The sequence below is a fragment of the Tachypleus tridentatus genome, chromosome 10 (assembly GCF_004210375.1).
Source record: "Tachypleus tridentatus isolate NWPU-2018 chromosome 10, ASM421037v1, whole genome shotgun sequence".
Taxonomy (NCBI): Eukaryota; Metazoa; Arthropoda; class Merostomata; order Xiphosura; family Limulidae; genus Tachypleus; species Tachypleus tridentatus.
Genome location: NC_134834.1, coordinates 135,725,256 through 135,744,368, shown reverse-complemented (window position 1 = coordinate 135,744,368; position 19,113 = coordinate 135,725,256). Strand labels below are relative to the sequence as shown.

The window sequence follows — 19,113 nt, the reverse complement described above, 5'->3', positions numbered from 1 at the left end:
AGTCCCACTCTGTTATTCTTGTCCTATATTTTTATTGTTCCTACTACAAAGATTGGAACATGGTGGTCAAATAACAGTTTGTCCTGCTTGACCCAACTTTGGTTGTTTTTTTTTCAGTTTCCAATGGGCAGTTTTTCACTCTTCAGTGGTTGATAGCTGATTCTTGATCTCAGCACTTTCTTAACATCCTAATTTGCTTGCCTTTTGTTTTCATTGGCTCATCCACATTGGTCAGAGATTTTGTTCTCAGTCGTTCCCTTTGAGTTGGTTATGGTCCCAATCTTATTTATTGGTTTCAGTCGTTATTTCCTCAAGGATTACATTTTTGAGGCCTATTATTCCACTACTTTTTAGGCAAGGCTTCAACAAATCCTGAGTGTTAGGTTGCCATGGTGGCTAAAAACTTCATTGTGGCACCTTGTATTTTCTTACATTTTATTTGTGCTTAAGGATATGCTAAATAAATCTCAAATCTAGAACAGTTTTGAACTCTGAAAGTTCAGAACTATTCTATTGTTCTTCGAAATTGAAATCAAACTTTGTTTCTAGGATTTTAATGGGAGATTCAGCACTTCATGATTTTTTTTGGGTATGAAGCACTGCAGTTGCACAGCCTGTTACTGATTTTGTGTCATTTTGTTTTTCTTCTTTCTCTTAATTTAGTTAATCAATACACACATTTAGACTCGGATAGGAGGAAAGGCAATTATTTCAGGCAATACTATCACGTTGTTGATATCAATTTATTGTTAGTATGCACTTGTTGCTGTGCAGGTAAATAAACATAGGCCTCATTTCCCAATACAAACAGTAATGAAGTTCTTGCACCCTTTTAGCATGTTTTTTTTGTTTTGTACTTTTATTTCACCTAGCCTGGGATCTAAACATCCACCAACATGTTTTTCGTGCTTGGCGACCTGTGAAGGAGAGGATCCTGGTGGTTGAGGGGACCAACCCTAACATACCATTTTGGCCTTGAATTCCTGTAGACAGGCAGCCTTTGGGTGGTCCTCCTCAGGGTCAGTTGGTGAGTCTACTTGGGTTAGGGTTAACTGAGTTCCAGTGTTGGAAGATCTCAACAGGTGTTGTGGACATTAAGTCTGATGCTGGTATATAGGTATACTGCTTAAAAACCCTGGCATTGCTGCAGTGCCCTTGTTTGGCATTGTAGTCAAGGCTGGATTATTTATTAGGCACAGTGCCTAGGGCCTATGAAAACTATGGGTTTGTAAAAATTTTTCTTAAACGTTAATCTCAGAGGGCCAAATAATAAGCATAAGAAATATGAAATACACATTTGATTATAAACACTTTTACATCTTTAAGTTGTACAATATATTTTTGTATATACGCATTATTTTGTGTACTCACATTCACATAAATATAAAGGTCGATATTTAACTACAGTGTATTAACACACATAAACAGCAAGTATACATTATACACACATAAATATTTACATTTTTATATATATTTTTATTTCTTTAATTTATCTAACTTTTGGTTTAACTTGTACAGCTGGTAGGGTCTATGAACTGAAGGTGCCTTGGTCCTATGATTGTTTTTATCATAGTGTGCACCCTCATAGGGCTCCATGTTTGGTGAGGTCAGTGGGAACTGGAATATTCTTTCTTTATTATGGATCCCCCCACTCAAAATAAAAATAAAACAGTAAAAAAAATAGATCATAGGTAAATGACCATATCTTGAAGATTATGAAAAGCAGCCTTTAACTTCAACACCAGTACCTCATTTTCTGATATTACAATCTTTATCAGACAAATCATTAGGACAGATTTGCCCTTTTTTATTCAGAAGGGACTAAAGGGGCTTACTGGCTCTTATAAGTCAGTCAAAAACTACGTTCTGGGGACATCTTGATGGAAACATCCACTCCAAAACACAGTGAACTCCTCTTGCATTTAAAGGCCATTGGGAGATATACCCATTGAGGTTACTCCCCATGCTACTTTGAATTTCTCTTGAAAGGAATTTGAAGAACATCCCTGAGTCAGGGGTCCTCACTGGTTTCTCCACCTAAGGAGTTTCTGTAGTGAGGCATATCTCCACTCACAAAGATGGAATTATGCTGCTGACTAATGTTCTAATTTTGATATTTACATCAACATGTCCACCTCCCACCTTCAAGACAGGTTATTTAAATTGCAAGGTATGGCTATATATTCCAAACCCCCTTGGATGTTTTCAGTGTCAGCGATTCAGCCATTCAAAGACATCACATCATGGTTTCATGACGTGTGCTCATTGAGGTGGCAAGGACCGTGATTCTTACAAGTGCAAAGTGGTCTCTCAATGTATTAATTGTAATGGCTCTCACCACTCTTACTTTTGTTCTTGCCCTGTGTGTGTGGAGGAAAAAGAGGTACAGCATTTGAAAATGGTTCACAACAATTTTTATCTCAAGGCTTAAAAGTTACTGTCACCACTCCATTTCAGACGTACACTGCTGCACTCTGTTTCACTGCTACAATGGGAGTGCAGACAGATCTCTCCGTGTTTCCATCAAAATTGTTTTTGAATCATGTGAAGAATCTTTTGCCTTCTGTGGTTAAGACAGTTGATGAGACAACATCAGCACCTATTTCTACTCCACCATTTCTTCCAGTAGCTCCCAAGATCTACTTCCTTTGGCTCCAGATTCTGGCATTTCTTTGGCCTCAAGATGCAGAACGATTTTTCATTCATGCTCTCAGTCACTGGAATCTTCATCTAATGACAGAAACCTGTCCAATTGACTCAGGGCAGGATCCTTGGAGGTCAATAGACATTTTAATAAAGAGAAATGATGTGGTTTAAAACAGAAGGGTTCTCCACATAAGTAAAAATGGGCACTTTGATACAGTGAAACTGTCAAGGTTTGTATTCTAATTTGGATGCAATCAAAACTGATTAATTCTTACCATCCTGCATGTTTCTCCTTACAGAAAACATTTCTGAAACCTGTACATTTTCCTCTGTACATAAGTGACAGGTTGTGTGATAGATGAGTGTATGGATGGGTGGCATGTGCTTTCAGATTACAAATGTTCTTACTTCAGTACTGGTCCCTATAGTTATTTTTGTGCATCTAGTCAGTCTTTTACTGATATTGATCTCTCTGTCTGCTTCACTTTTCTCTTACTTTTCTTGGAGGATCGACAGTAACCTATGGGGCAGTGGTCATTTTCCTGCCATTTTGAGAAAGACTGGCAGTGGTCAGTACCACCTGACCTGTGTTTCTCGGTCGAATGGATGAGCTGGATGAGGCCAATTGGCCCTCTTTCACTGCTTTTTTGGAAATTGAGCCTGCTGTTGTTGTCTGTAAGCCAACAATAGACAACTGTGTGGCAATAGTAACTGACTGTAATGTCCAAGCAGTTGCTCAATCTATTCCTAAAATCTTGATACATTTTCCATGGTATCCTCATCCATGGTGGAATTATGCCTACCACATGGTACAGAAGGCTCAAGTACAGGCCTGGAATACCTTTTGATAATGTGCTTTGAAACTGCATCAATTTTCAGAGGGCCTGTGCACGTGCTCGTTAGGTAAAATGTCAAAGCCAGATTGAATCTTAAATTAAGTTCACAACTAGCATCTCTTTTACCACCAGTTCCAATTCATGCAGTATACTTCTGCATCATTTTTGATATTGCCCTTCAATTGCCAAGAAGTTGCCGATGCTCAGAGCATCACCAATACTCTTGGTATTTTTCTTGCATCTAGCACTTCTGCTTCATCCTCTACCCTCTTAGCCATCAAGACTCAGGCACACCAATCACCTCTTTCCTTTTGGGCTGATCATCTTTATGACTGTAATTACCTCTATACACTGGTGGAACTCAAGCTTGCTCTTCATCAGTCTGGCAGTACATCGGTCAGACCTGATGATATTCACTATGAGACACTGTGCCATCTCTCTCCTGCCTCTCTTGCTATTCTTCTGGTTGTTTTTAACTGGATTTGGCAGGAGAATGTTTGTCATGATTCTTGGCACCATACTACTTTCCTCCCTGGACACTATTCTGGACAGTAAGTTTGAAGTATCCGAATATTTCTTCAAACTTACTGTCAAGAATAGTGTCCAGAATATTTCTTGAAATTTACTGTCCAGTGGCTTTGATGACCTGTCTCTGTAAGATTGTTGGATCGTTAATGTTCATCATGTTTGGTTCCTCAAATCAAACAACCTCCTCTCTCTCACCCAGTTTGGGCTCTGACAACAGTATTCCACTGTGGACCACCTGATTAAACTTGAAACATCAATCAGGGAAGCCTTTCTTCAGCAACATCATCTTGTGTTAGTATTCTTTGACCTTGAGAAGGCTGACGATACTGCATAGAGGTATGGCATTTTGTGAGACCTCTATTCATGTGGGTTGTGTGGCTATTTGCCCATTTTTATTAAACATTTTTAATGGGCAGGCAATTCCAAGTTCGTGTGGGTTTGACACTTTCCCGTTCTTTCCCACAGGTACTTGAGTACCTCAGGGCTGTGTCTTGAATATCACACCATTCACTATAAAAATTAATGTAATTATTGGACAACTCCTTTGTACAGTTGCAAATGGATTTTATGTCAATGACTTTCACATCTAATATCAGTCGTTGAGCATGAGGTTCATTGAGTGGCAGCTACAGACTGCCATCGACTATTTACTGATGTGGACCACATCAAATGGTTTTACTTTCTCTTTCTCTAAAACTATTTGCGTGCACTTCTGCCACCAACGGGGTATTCACCTCAGTCCCAAACTCTATTTCGGTGAAGTTGTGCTTCCTGTGGTCCCTGAGATAATGTTCTTGGGGCTTTTATTTGACCATAAGCTTACTTTCATTCCACGCACAAAGGAGCTATGTGCCAAGTATACAAGGACACTGACCATCCTCTCTGTCCTTTCTTCCACCTCATGGAGAGCAGATCAATGTTATGTGCTAAAGATCTATTATGCCCTGATTCAATCAAAATTGGACTATAGATTTCTGGTCTATGGATCTGCCAAGACCTTGGCCTTGAAGATGTTGGACCCTGAGAGGGGCTTTCTGCACTTCTCCAGTCCAGAGTTTGTAACCAAGTCTCATGAACCTCTGCTACACCTTCACTGTTTGCAACTGTTTTTACTGTACACTTCAAAATTTCAGTCCTTACCACAGCATTCCACCTGGGGTTGTGTTTTCTTTCATCAGTGGGCTGTGCTTTTTCCGAATAGACAGTCTGCCATTGTTCCTTTTCACCTTCATATTGAGGTGCATTTGGTTGAATTGGGTCTTCTCTAGGATGATGTTACTGTCTTTCCAAATGTGATGTTTCTTTGAGTCATCTGAAGAATGCTGATGCTCCCGATTAGCCATTTTCTATTTGCTAAACATCTTTTGAATTATCCTTCTATTCCAGTTTATACATATGGTTTGAAATCAGGTGACTGTGTGGGCTCTGCTGTGGTTTGTTGTGGTTGCATGCAGGGTCCCCTCTACAGCTTCTGTGTTCACTGTCAAATTGTATTCCATTTCTCTCGCTCTAGATCACATAGAAGCTATTTATACTGATTCTCTTAGCTCTCTTCTGGCCTTGGAATCACTTCACATTAGTTCACATCTTAATCTCATTGATATTCAGAACTGACCTCCCCATTTGTCTCTATCATTCATTTCTGTCCACTTCTTCTAGATACCAGGCCATGTCAATATTTAAGGAAATGAGCTTGCTGACACTGCAACTAAGTCCATTTGTTCTAGTGCTATCCTGAACATGCCTGCCCCATACATGGACTACAGTCCTGTATTTAGTGCTTGGCTCCACACCAGTTATCAGTCAACTTGGAGTGAATAATATAAGTTTTTCTAGATCAAACATTCTGTTGCTCTTTGGCTGTCTTGCTTCAGTAAGGATTGGAAAGGAGAAGTTGTCCTGGCTAGCCTGCACATTGTACACAGGTTCTTAGCTCATCAGTTTTCTTTTATCTGGGACTGATGTTCCAATGTACAGTCTGTGTAACACTCAAGTCACAACAGCACATATTTTACTGCTATGCAGTTATGTTATTATAACCATAAGCGAATGGCACCATTTTAGACTTATTTTTACTATGGATACACCCCTAACATTGGACAGTGTCAGTTGTGTTTTTAAATTTTAAGGACAGTTAATCTTTTCAATCCTATTAAGTTTTTAATTCAAAAATTAACTTTGTTTTATTTTAATATGATTACCTTTTTCAAAGTTAATAATTACACTTTATTTTAAATTTTTTACTAGTTGTTTGTGCAGGTAACCTAGTTGCTTTATGCCAATAATTGCTAAACAACCAACCAACCTTTTGTTACTTCCCTCTTCTTTTAAGAGTCATGTTCATTGGGGTAGCCAGTTCTTCTCTCCATTTTAATATCAACCCATACCATGTATTTTCTTCACTTAAAGGTCTCTCTCACTTTGTATATGGAGCAGACTTGGCTTGCTTCTGTATTTTTGTGATATTTTGCTTTGGATACCAGGGCTTTCATATTTCTTTTGTTTCTTGCACGAGTGTTTTGGGATGCCTCTTTCTTCTCTGAAGTTTCTTGTTCCTTTTAGATGTACTCAAACATGTCCTTTTCAGTTATTTCTGGCCTGTCAATTTGTTAGATATATTTAATGTAGTATTAGTAATTATTTTATGTTTGTATGTCATTGATGTTGAAGCTATTGAACATTGTTTTGTACATAATCTATTAATGTTAAGGCTATTGCGATTTCTGTAAGGCCCTAAATAGCTGCTACCAGACGAACAGAAACAGTGTAAAAGTTCAGCCATAAAAAATGTAAAGTTTACCGTTGTTGGAGAAAATGGCCTAACAGTTGATAAGTTAGAGTGAAATTAACAGTTTGAAAGAAATAGGAGAATAATTTGTTTTGTCAGAGTGTGTTCTAAACTAATTGAACCTGCTTTTGTGGACTTTGACAAAGGAGCCAACATTGTTGGAAGTTCAGGATATGTCTGGTAATTCAGATGACAATGTAAGTGAATTATACATGGATACTATTGCAATATATATATAAAAAATTGTTTGGCTTATCAATTGAATTCTAAAGCAATTGAATTAGTCTAAGTGGACTTTTGACAAGAAGAAGAAAATTGTGTAGTCTTTAAGATAAAACTGTGTTCTCTGTAGAGTAAATAATTTTTTTACATATGTTTTTGAATACATGTATTATTTCAAAAACAAGTGGAGTATGTGCTGTTTATTGCCAAATGTATCACCAACAGGTTACAGACGTCTACTGTAGAAGAATACTTAGGCCAGCACACTCCATATAAGTGACTCTTGTGATAAGTTATTAATTTTTCACTATTTTTGTAACCAATCCACCTTATTCAACCTACATAATTATATATAATTACAGAGATGATGGAACCCACTGAATGGTTGTCTGTTGCCTCACTGGAAATGCTTACCCAAAATTTACAATTAGCAGGGGAGTATAGAAAATGTTAAACTCATTTCAGCTGTTGAAAAGAAGTTTTACACACGACTGCTTTGGTGTAGTCTTTATGTAATATTTTTTCCTGGCAGTTTTACACATGACAGAAAAATGCACCAGGTCTGTGTCGTGTTCTCACACCTGGTTTACATCTGCTATCTTTAGTTGTGATAACTAATTGCACTGTCTCTTAGTGTAAGACCTAATTCATATAATTGTTACTGGTTAAAATGGTTCACACACCTCTCTAGATTTTATCCACTCCCTCATTTCTACAACTGGGATAAAAGAGAACCATTCTTCCCCAGTCCCAAGCTGCAGTGGAAGTTGACATAGAGAATTTCTCATCAGGTGTTGCAATCCCACTGGTATAAGACTGAATGGTTGCACACACTGTTTTGTAAGTGCAGCTGGGACATTAGCTTGTAATGTAGTACAGGACATCCCACTACATTATGAAGTAAACCATTCCCTATTATTAGATTCAGCTAGATGAATCTTGTAGTTAGCTTGGAACACAAGTTTGAAATGCTATTCTCTACACCTGATTTTCTTATCTACTTGAGTGTTTCTTCCATATGAAATGATCTGACATATAGCCCTAGGCACAGTACACACTTGTACTCAGCTGTCTGTCTGTGCAATAATGAACAGTTGAACAGTCTTTCATTCCATGAAACTGGGTGATATGTTAGAACTCAGTACAGATTGTTCTGACAATAACTTTATCACCTCTGTTGGCAAGGGATATTTCCTACTTGAGTTGGTTACCCTTTGCCTCATTGATGTCACACTCCATGGCTTTTCCCTTTTTAATGTCTTTTTATGAAAAGAGATCACCTTTGTAATTTATCTTCACAAACTCCTTCACTGTATGATCCTGACTCTTGATGGAGCAGAAAAGTGAGTAGTATTTCTAAAGTTAACAGTTTCACTACCTGAAAATGTATTTTAAACAGACTCACCCCTATGCCCCATCCTTCTTTCCAAACTCCAGTGCATTTAGTTTGCTTTTCCAAGAATGGACCTATGAATGTGCCAGTGCTTACAGGGATTACTTCATTCAATGGTGTTACATCCTGTTTGTAATGGTGAATATATCATAGACTTGTGCAGTATGCAATGTAACGTTTGTAGGAGTGGGAGTTTAAGACATATGGCACACTCAAAAAATTGCATGGCAGTGTACACAAGACAATAGATCTGGTGATGCAAATAATTGAGTATCTACCTGAAATACATTTCCAGGTAGTAATGATGTTAATTTTCATGTGTGATATTTACAGCAGCTTGAACATTTTGGAATATGTTGGGCATCAAACACTTATTTGTTTCATAAATTTTAATTATACAAAGTTTATAAATAACTGTTTCAGAATTACAGTGGATATGTGTGTTTTTGTATTTACCATCATTTCGTTCAGAGTTTAATAATTTTATAGTGCCGTCTCATCATCAGCCAGATGTCTATGACTCAGTGTGAAGCATTTAACTGGATGTTGTACCCTGTAGGACTAACAATGGGATTGGTGTTTGGTGTTCCATTGTTTACGCAGAGAGAAAATCTTATGGTGTGGATTCTAACTATCTTCTGTATCCTGGCCCATATATACTATGCTGTTTGTGTTGTAAGTATGCTGTTTTGAATATATTAAACAAAGAAGCCTCAATTTGTCTTGTGTTTTTTACTATAAGTAATAAGATATACATTGAAATTGCATTTTATGTACTTATTACTGTATTGACTGCTTGAGAACACTAATCCAAGCAAAATGTGATGCTTAAATATTATAAATATTTCTAAGAAGAAATTCACCAGAAAACTATAAACCTAAAATTCATTAAGTAAGATTTTAATCCCAGTTTTGTTACACTAGTTGGCAAGTTTGTATGTTTAATTTCAGTTACAGTTGTTTGTTTTGTATGTTCAGTTAAATTTTCCCTGGACCATTGATTCAACCATGTTCATCATGTGCAACAAAGAAAATAAAAATATAGGTGTAGTAAATAAAATAATGTGTCCAGTCCAATTTTAAAATCTCATAAATTAAAAGTATGTCAATAAAATAATTATTGTTTGTTATAGATTACATCATATGTTTTATGAATATGTTTTTATGAAATCAACATACAATAAACCTGACTTAATTTGAAAGTGACTAAAAGTAGAAAGAGATTTGTAATTTTCAGATGTGTGGCTTAAGAGTGAAATATGCATAAAAAAACTAAAATTGTATAAGTGATTTGAATTACTGATATCAAGACACTGATAAACAAACTTGGATTCCCTATTAAGAACTTAAGAAAAAAAAATGATGGAAGACACGACTTGTCGCCACCCATCACCGACAAAAACAAGCAACCAGATTATATGTAGCACTTCATGTCCATATTCTTAATCACACACAATCTTAAAAATTTTCAAACTAATAGTACATGTTGTACTAAAAGGTAAACTTTTCTGTAATTTTATAACTCTTAATAAAAAAGAAACTGTTGAAGAGCAAGCTTGTATACAGGTTTACTTACCTCTAACATTAAAATTCATGATTGTAACCATTTCATGTCACTACTTGGAAAACTCATTAAGCTTATTGTGTAGATTGTTTTGTTTTTTTTAATTATATAGACTCTTAAATTAGCTCGCCTCACCTAGTCAATAAATAAATGTTAATTATTTAAGAAAATTATATTTTATTTTAATACAGTTTATTTAGAAGAGAACACTAAAAATGCATTTTTAGGCTAATGTAAATGAATCTCAGCCAATGTCTAATGAATGTGAATACAGTTGGATAATTAATACGAGTTCTAGACTAGTGCTGGTGTTAATATTTTTATGTAATAGCAGAATGACTGAACAAATATCAAACTGTTACACTAAAGATTTTATGAGCATGATATTTATATATATACAGAGATGCCAACCATTACGGTTTGAACGTAATCATTACGATTTTGGTGTATACGTTACGATTATACGCTCATACAGACAAATATTACGACTTGTTGCAACTCCCAAATTATTATATTTTATATAGGCCTATACAATAAAGTGATAAATTGTTCCCCCTGGGCTTGAAAGGGGTGAAAAGAAAATGTCTAGTGACTTACAAGTAAATTTTGATAATAAGTAAAAGACACAGTCCAAATGGCTACTTGTGATAATCATGTTTGTGCTTGAAATAATAAAAAATATTTGTATCTCTGACATCTACCAATAGTTTGAGTGCAGTGCTTGTCAGCCAATCAACGCTCGTGTAGATGGGTATTTCTCGTTTTTTCTAAGCAGCATAGAAACGCCAATGCAATCGTTCACAAGATGGAAAAAAAAGAGGTCTCGTTCACCAGATTGTCTTGTTTCTGGCAAATCTAAAAGGACTAAAACTGTGAATCAAAAATTTAGGAAAAAGTATAGTGCAAAATATCAGGTCATTGCATCAAAAGTCAGTGACAGTCATGCGTTTTGTACAGTTTATCACATCGATTTTTCTGTGACGCATGGCGGGATAAACAATTGTTCCAGACATACAAAATCAGCATCTTGCCAACAAAAGGCTGAGGCGGAGACAAAAACGATGCAGATAACGACATTTATGAGTAAGAATTCAGAATATGAAAAAGAATTTCAAAATAATTTTTTTTAATTTATTTATTAAATACACAAAACACAGTCATAAATGAGCAATCTGTAGCAGTAATAAATAATAATAGTTATAATAATAATAATAAACAGCTTAGAGACATTGGTCAGGCCTAGTAGCCACAAATGATAAAAGGGCTCTGTCTACAATCATTATGCTCAGTCATTTGAAATAGTTGGCATCTCTGAATATAGGAAGAAGTGGAACTTACCTTTTTTTTTTTTTCAACATAATATTAACAGGTTGAGTGTAGAGCATTAAGTAACTGAAAGTTTTTTTTTTTTTGGATAGTCTAGTTTATAGAAGTTGTGAGATGGCTTTGGTATGACTTTACAACATATGCCAACATTCTAATGTTGTTATGCATTTTAATAGCTTTGTACCTTACTATATATTAACAAAAAAGCCTGTAAAACATCTTGCTTATCTAGCTTATAAGATAGTAAATGAATTTTGTTACATAATTAAATTAGCAGGATAAAATAACTGAATTAAAAGGGTTAGCTTATCTTTTACACCTCAAATTGCAAGTTATTTGTAAATTAAATTTGCTCACCTGTAGATTTATAACAGATTCAACATTGAACTACTTGTTTTGGTGTTAGTCTAGAATATATTTCTGTACCTTCTGTTCTAATTACTGTAACTTGAAAGCATTAATACAAAATTATTTTCACAGGTACAAGAAATGTGCCAACATTTTGGTCTCAGTTGTTTTTCCGTGAAAAAAGCCTCTCAAGATTGACAATTAGCAGACAATGTGTGAAAGTTAAGAAGCAAATTATGTGGCCAGTCTTCAGGTTCAAAGTTAGTGTCAGCTTTTTTATAATTAAGTATAAACCCTGATTGTGTGTATGTAATACTAGCCACATATTTCACCCCATCAGGTTCTATGTGTTTTATAAAGGAAAACTATTAATCAACCAGCTGAGGTATATCTGGTTAATGCTTTTATTATGTTAACTTCATTTGTCTCTATCACAGTGGCTGCATGTGATCTAGCACAAAATTATTAAAAAATATATTAAAAAGTGTAAGAGCTGTTATAACTGCAGCTTTTAAAACAGTAACAACTGTAAGCAACATTAACCAAACATTTATTTTCAAACACGTCCTAAATGCTTAATAAGATGATTCAACATATTTATGTCAGAAGTGCTCTGGTCATGAGGCAGCTGATTTTTTAAGCAAAATAATGAAAACTTTGACTTGGTAAAAATTATTAATGACCAGTTTTAGAATACATTGGTATAACTATCCCTTAGTAAGGCTGAGACATTAAAACACTGGGAATAACAAGATTTGTCTGGTGATTGGTCCTGTTTATTATAAATTGTACACTACTTTCCAGTGTATGTTATGACTTCTGAAGAATAACAGAAACTCAAACCTTGCTTAATACATACATTATTTATGTGAATTTCCATGGTAGTTGACTGCGAGTTAAACAAATAAAAATGAACACGGTAAAAATGTGCATAACGTATGTTCAACAATGTTTTAATAAATTTCCAAAACTGAAGTAATGTAAAAAAGCAACTACTCAGTGTAAGTTACATTTTCTAAAATTTTTGTATAAATAAAAAAAACATTAAAAACAGGTACTTTAACTTTGATATATATTGAAATTTATATTATGCATTAGTTATTATTTTTACCATCAGAAAATTGAAAATGATTTCAGTTTTTGTTGAGACATCAATGCCAAAAATGTTAATACTGAAATAGTATATATAGTAAATAGAAGAGACTTAGTGTTATACGATTACTATAAAGTTCTTGTAAAAATAGGATTCAAAATTAATACTCTAATGATTGAGTGTAATTTTGAGAGTATCAACTGCATCACTTATTAACAGTTTGTGTCTTTATACATTTAGTTTGATAAGAATTGCATAAATCATCAAAATATATTTCTAGAATTGTAGATGGGCTGTTTTATTTTTTTAATTTTAAATCTCATGTTTCAGTGATACCACTCTTAATGAGATACAGCTTATTTTCCAATTTATATATGCAGTATTTTTGTTTATAGAAATCGGTGGTAAAAGTCCAACTTTAATAATTAAACAGAACTTGGTAAAACACAGAACAGTAATATTAGTTGTAGTGGAAAGCCATTTTGTTTCACCTATAGTTTTATTTTTAGTATTTCTTTTCTTTTATGCTGTTAGGTGACTGTATAGTAACTGAGATTGCCTGTTATTATGTCATTGTCAACAGTTGTGTTGAGGTGGCCAGAAGTTATAATGCTACAACACTGAAATTTTTTTTTTCTGATGGTTAGTGATATATTACCGTAAATTAATTTTGTGATTATTGTAATGTCAAATATCTCATAGCTTGTAATGAACATCATATTTAAGTGTTAATTCATGTGCTAGCCAGAGAATATTTGGGTACAGTGTGTGAGTATGCATGTTATGCTATTTTGAACGTGATATATGATATCAATCTAATGTTGTGAGGAAACATAATATATCAGCAAAATATTGATCTAGTGTGTCTGAGTGTGATGTCATGTGGTAGCTACAAAATGCTGATACAATATATGTATAAAGTCATGTTGGTTTAATACAATTTAGTTACTATTTACAGCTCTTACAGTAAGGAAGATTATTTTCAGAATGGGTATAATCATTAAATCATTAGTGTGATCATAATCAAGTATCCTTAATCAGTAAGAAAACTCAATGTTGATACAATGTATGTAAGTTTAAAGTGATGATGTAGTAGTGACAAAGAATGTTGGTTCAATGTATGTGAGTGTAAAGCATTGTGGTAGCCAGGAAACATATTGATACAATGTATGTGAGTATAAAGTCATACTGTGGTAGCCAGAAAAAAAAAATGTTGATACAATGTGAGTATAAAGTCTTATTATGGTAACCATGAAATATGTTGGTACAATATATGTGAGAATAAAGCGATTTTGTGGCAGTGAAAAACATGTTGATACAAAGTTTGTGTATAAAGCCATGTTTTGCTAGCCAAAATGCTGTGTAAGTGTAATGTTGTGATAACCATAAAACATTGTGATTTATTATTGTAACATGACAGATGTCGTGTATGTAAATAAATATTATATTTGCCTATATATTTGTTTAGTGATTCACATAATAATGTTAGGATAATTGTATGGAACTTCTACCATTTACTAAACTTTCGTTAATGTAGTATCAATAGTACGAGAAGATCCAGCAAATATCCTTACTAATAAGTGTGTGGTAATTCATTATTATTCTAAGCTTTTCCCAAGAACAAGAGTTATTTCTAACAGTTTTGAATTGGGGGATTGAAAAACCATGTGTGTGAGAAAATAATGTAAAATTGTTTTGAAGATGGTCTTGATTTCTAAGTTCTAATGAAAAACAAGGATACAAAGTGAGGAAATATTGTGACTTTTTACTGTTTTTATATTATCTTTAATCAGTAAAAAGCTTAAAGCGTATTATATGCAGTAAAGTAAATATAGGTAAAAGGCACACCTTTTCAGCAAAATAAATCGTGATTGTCCAAAGTTAACTTAATAAATCATATTTTTATCAGCTTATCAAATTTCACTTTTAACATTATATTCTGTAATATGAAAGTTCTCGTTTTAAATAACCAAACGAGTGACTAAAATATAAACATGATTAAAGATAATGAACACTTGTAGAATCCATATGTTTAAATACAACTATATGTTGGTGTTTGCTAAATAGGTATGATTTTTATGCTGGTTTTATCATTGCTGAAGTTCAGTATTTTCTGAGGTCAGATGATTATTATTATTATAAACAAATCAAGTGAAAAATTAATTTTTTATTTGCAGAAATAATGAATCTGGTAAAAGTTATATATTATTGTCTTCAGTGCATAAAAAAACAAAAAAATGCTCATTTTCAAATAGCATAATGTAGAAAGTTCTGGAAATAGTTAAATAAAATGTTTGTAATTTCACTGTAAAAGTCAAATATATGTATGTTTATTTCACATTTGAATATAGCAAGTTAATGTTTTTATACTTTAAAATTCAGTATTATGATGTTATTATCAAGAGATTTAACCAGGTATTTTCATAGTTACAGAATTTCAATATTCTGTCAAAATCTGTTTTTATTATTTGGACAGAGTGGTTCTGTTACTATCCATCTGTGTATGTAATGTGTAGGTTTTGATAACTGTCCTAGTTTGAGGTTCTGAGTATACTTTTTAGAAAAGTGTACATTTTAGAAAAGTGTACATATTTCATAACAGAAAGATAATATACGAGCATGATGCCAAAAATGTACAAATTGAAATGTCTAAGTGGTAAAATTATTAACATGAAAACTTTTACAATGTTCAATTGTCTTATCATGATTTGAATCTCAAGTCCTATATAACAGTGTCACTTTCTTTAACAAAAAGAATGAGTTGATTTTCAATGTTTTACAAGCAATGTCTTTGTTTTACTCTTTTGGGGTCCACTTTTGGTACTGAACATCACTCAATTTATGTTGTGTGAAGAATTAGAAGCAATGAATTATGGATATAAGCAGTAAAAGCAGGAATATTATAAGCTGTATGAATACATTTAAGTGTGGGACTATCTAGAGTATGTATTAGTAAGTGCATAGAATTGCTTAACCATGGGAGAAAGAAAACCTAAAGTGGTGAATCAGAGCACAGGTGCATCACAAGACACAAAAATATGAAGTTTGAGAATTTATTTAAATATTTCTTTTTGACATTAAAAGATATAAGAATTTGAAGTACAAACTATGCTTTGATTCCAATTTTAATGACAAAAATTTATAATAAAATGGTTAAATTTTGAATGTTACTGTATAAAAAGTTGTGACATGAGCACTTTGACTGTACATCCCTATCTGTATGGTTCGTCTATGTGTGTGTATGTGTGTATATATATATATAAATTAGTAATTCCTTATATTTATCCATTGCATATGACCTTAGCATAATTACAGGTGTTCTGCTGTATGTCTTTGAGTGTAATGAATGCTGTTTTGTGTCTGGCATATACAAAAGGTTTAAGATGTTTTTAACTGTTTGAACACTCAGATGGGATCCAGTTTTAAACATCTGATTCAGTCTCATAACCGAAGATTGTAGTTTATCAGTTTGCTCTGGTTTTGATAACTTTTTATAGGTGTATAAAACAACTACCATTTGTTGGAAGCAGTTACACATTTATAACTATGACAAAATTGTATGAGATTTAATATAAATAAAGTGTAAGCTGAATGACTAATTATTTTCATAATACAACAATGATTATTCTTTCATTGTTTTGTGCATGAGCATTAATTATTTTGTTTGAAACTTGCCTTTCATCATTTTCAGTTCAAACAAAATTAAGAAACTACTACAGATAAAAATGTACTGTGAAAAAAGATATCTGATTTTCATAATTGATGCCAATATATTTTTCACACAAAACAAGAAAATTCACTAAACTGCAAAATGTTGAAGGAAGTTGTATTAGAGGAGAACAATTTCAAAGGTGTATCACTCCTTTGTTAGAAGAACAAAATAACTCATAATACTAGTTATGAATTATTTTACGATGTACTAACTATTATCAACTAGATATTTTATAACTGTATAACATGATGGTATTTTTCAAGTGATTAATAAACCACAATAATTTGTTTTCTATATTTATGATCGACTTTGTGTAAATGTTATACAAACTCTTGACATATTTTACAAAGTTTGATAAAGTTTGTTAAACTATTTTAAGAAGTATGTGCTTGCTAATTTTATTTCAAAAATACCTGTCTGTAATCACTATATATCTTCTTGTTAAGGTGGTTTTCTGTAAACTTGAACAACTGTCATTTTATCCTTATATCTTTAACCTACTAACATTCTCTGTTATTACATGTATTTGTAAGAAATTCCAATAAAAGTTGAACATTTTTCATTCTTTGGCTAACGTCTGTTTCTTTCTGTCTTTTGACTGCAAACTAAGTTTTCTTTAAATTTGTACTATTTTCTCCCTTTATACACATTGTGGATGTGAACTAACAACAACTCTTGACTGTGAACAATACTGTAATATTAAGTGCTGTTAAGGTACTACGTTTTTTGACAACTGAAATACAGTATCTTAAAACTATGTAAGTTTTCATGGCATTTGAAACATATGTTACTTTATGTTAATAGGAATATCTTTGAATTTATATAATGTAAAAATTTCTAAAAAAATTATTATCATGGGGAAAAAATGAATAATCAAGTTAATACTCAGGCTTATAATTTAAATTTGGCACACACAAACAGTTATCTACCAGTGACAGCTTGGAATTAAATATTATCATTATTACTATTTTTAATATCTACCAATTTTACAGCTCACTGACATGACACATCTTAATAAAAATGCCAAGTAAAGACAATTATTTATATGATTATTAATTATCTATCAACAAATGGACGTTAACTATACAAGTCAAAGTTAGAAAGTAACATACAAGATAATGAAGTCAATTTTATATAACAAACTTGCTAGACGTAAACAATGTCACTTCAATCCCACAATTCTTAGTTTTTTACTATTAGTAATACAAAATTTTGGCAGGTAATTAAATTTAACAGTAAACTTAAAATTACCTACAATTACAAATCTACCAAGTAGAAAGTTGCATTTAACAAAAAGTGATTTAGTAAATCAATAAATTTGGTTTTGTATTATATAATTATCTTCAATACATTCTTCTCCAGAGTTCTACTAATATAATACCAAACCTTTAATTCTAACTTGAGTATCTACATGTCAAACTTAAGGTTGTCAAAAGCATTCCTGTCACTAATTTTTATAGTGTTATTGTTTTTTTTTAGTTAATCTTTTTTAATTATATTAAGAAAATGAAATGATTAAGAGTGACCTATTTGTGTGTCCCAACCTTTTTAGCATTCTCATTATGCAGCTAAGTAGAAAATAGATCCCTTATGTTTCAACTTTGTGAAGTGATAATGATGCAAGAGGATATATTCACATAAAAGAACATAACTTTGGACAAGTGCAAATTATAATGTCAAGTTAAAATACAAAGGGAAAGCAAACTTTAAATAAAACATTTCAAAACAAATTTCCTTTGAAAAACTCAAACTACACAGAGAGCTTTAAGATGCATGATGAAAATATTGCAAACAGTAATAAATAGAACTTTTCTCTGTTGTTTTTAGAAATTTATCTACATTTTATAAAAACTTCTGGTGATTAATATTAATTCTGTGATTAGAACAAGCTATGCACTTAAAGTTAAAATAAAAATATACCCAGCAATCAGTATTGCTAATTAAGTATACTTAAAAAGATTATAATGCATTGTTTCTTTGAGTATCATCCCTATTAATGATATTTTGGCTGTAATTCTAGTAATATCTCATAATGTTTGGCAAGTTCAGGAGGTTAGTTTTAAGTACATACACTAATATTGTAAAATATTCTTTATAATTAAAAAGAGTAAACCCAAATAAAAAATAACATTCAGTATCTAAATGGTATAATTTATAATAAATGTAAGGTTATTTAATTTTATTCTGTAAAATAACTAATATTTCAAACTGTCAACAAACAAGGTAAGTAAATGTAAGATAAAATTACAAATATCCTGTTAAAATTACTTATTAGCATTACAGTTAAGAAATGCTGAAACAATGATTTTTAACAAATTTTTTACACGAAAAAACGAACAAGTGAAAGAAAAATTACAGGATAAGTACTTCATCCCAGAACCTCTAACAGTTTTAAAATGTGAAAAATTCCTCTGCAAGTTTATACCTCAGGGAAATTTCATTGGTAGTTATCCAGTCCATTTTTTAGACCATCCACATTGTTTTCTACTCTCAAGTTTAGTTTGGCTTGAAAATTAAACTTTCTTGTATTTCTTCAAATAAAAAACTGAATGAAACTAATGGTGAACAAGGTTCCATTCTATCCTTTGTTTTATCTTCAGGTTACATTGTAGTTTATTAAGTACTTATTCTTAAAATAAATATCAAGCCTCTATCTT

General features: G+C 32.6%; 1 protein-coding gene across 2 annotated transcripts in view; it reads left to right on the top strand.

Moving 5' to 3' along the window:
- LOC143230395 (ethanolaminephosphotransferase 1-like) overlaps window positions 1-19,113 on the top strand; it is a 68,771-nt gene that overhangs the window by 44,450 nt on the left and 5,208 nt on the right. For both annotated transcript variants that reach the window (XM_076463896.1, XM_076463897.1), the window contains 2 exons: window positions 8,903-9,088; window positions 11,784-11,911. In XM_076463896.1, coding sequence (XP_076320011.1) covers window positions 8,903-9,088; window positions 11,784-11,849 — 252 coding nt within the window. In that variant the 3' untranslated portion in view covers window positions 11,850-11,911. The remainder of the gene's footprint in view (window positions 1-8,902; window positions 9,089-11,783; window positions 11,912-19,113) is intronic.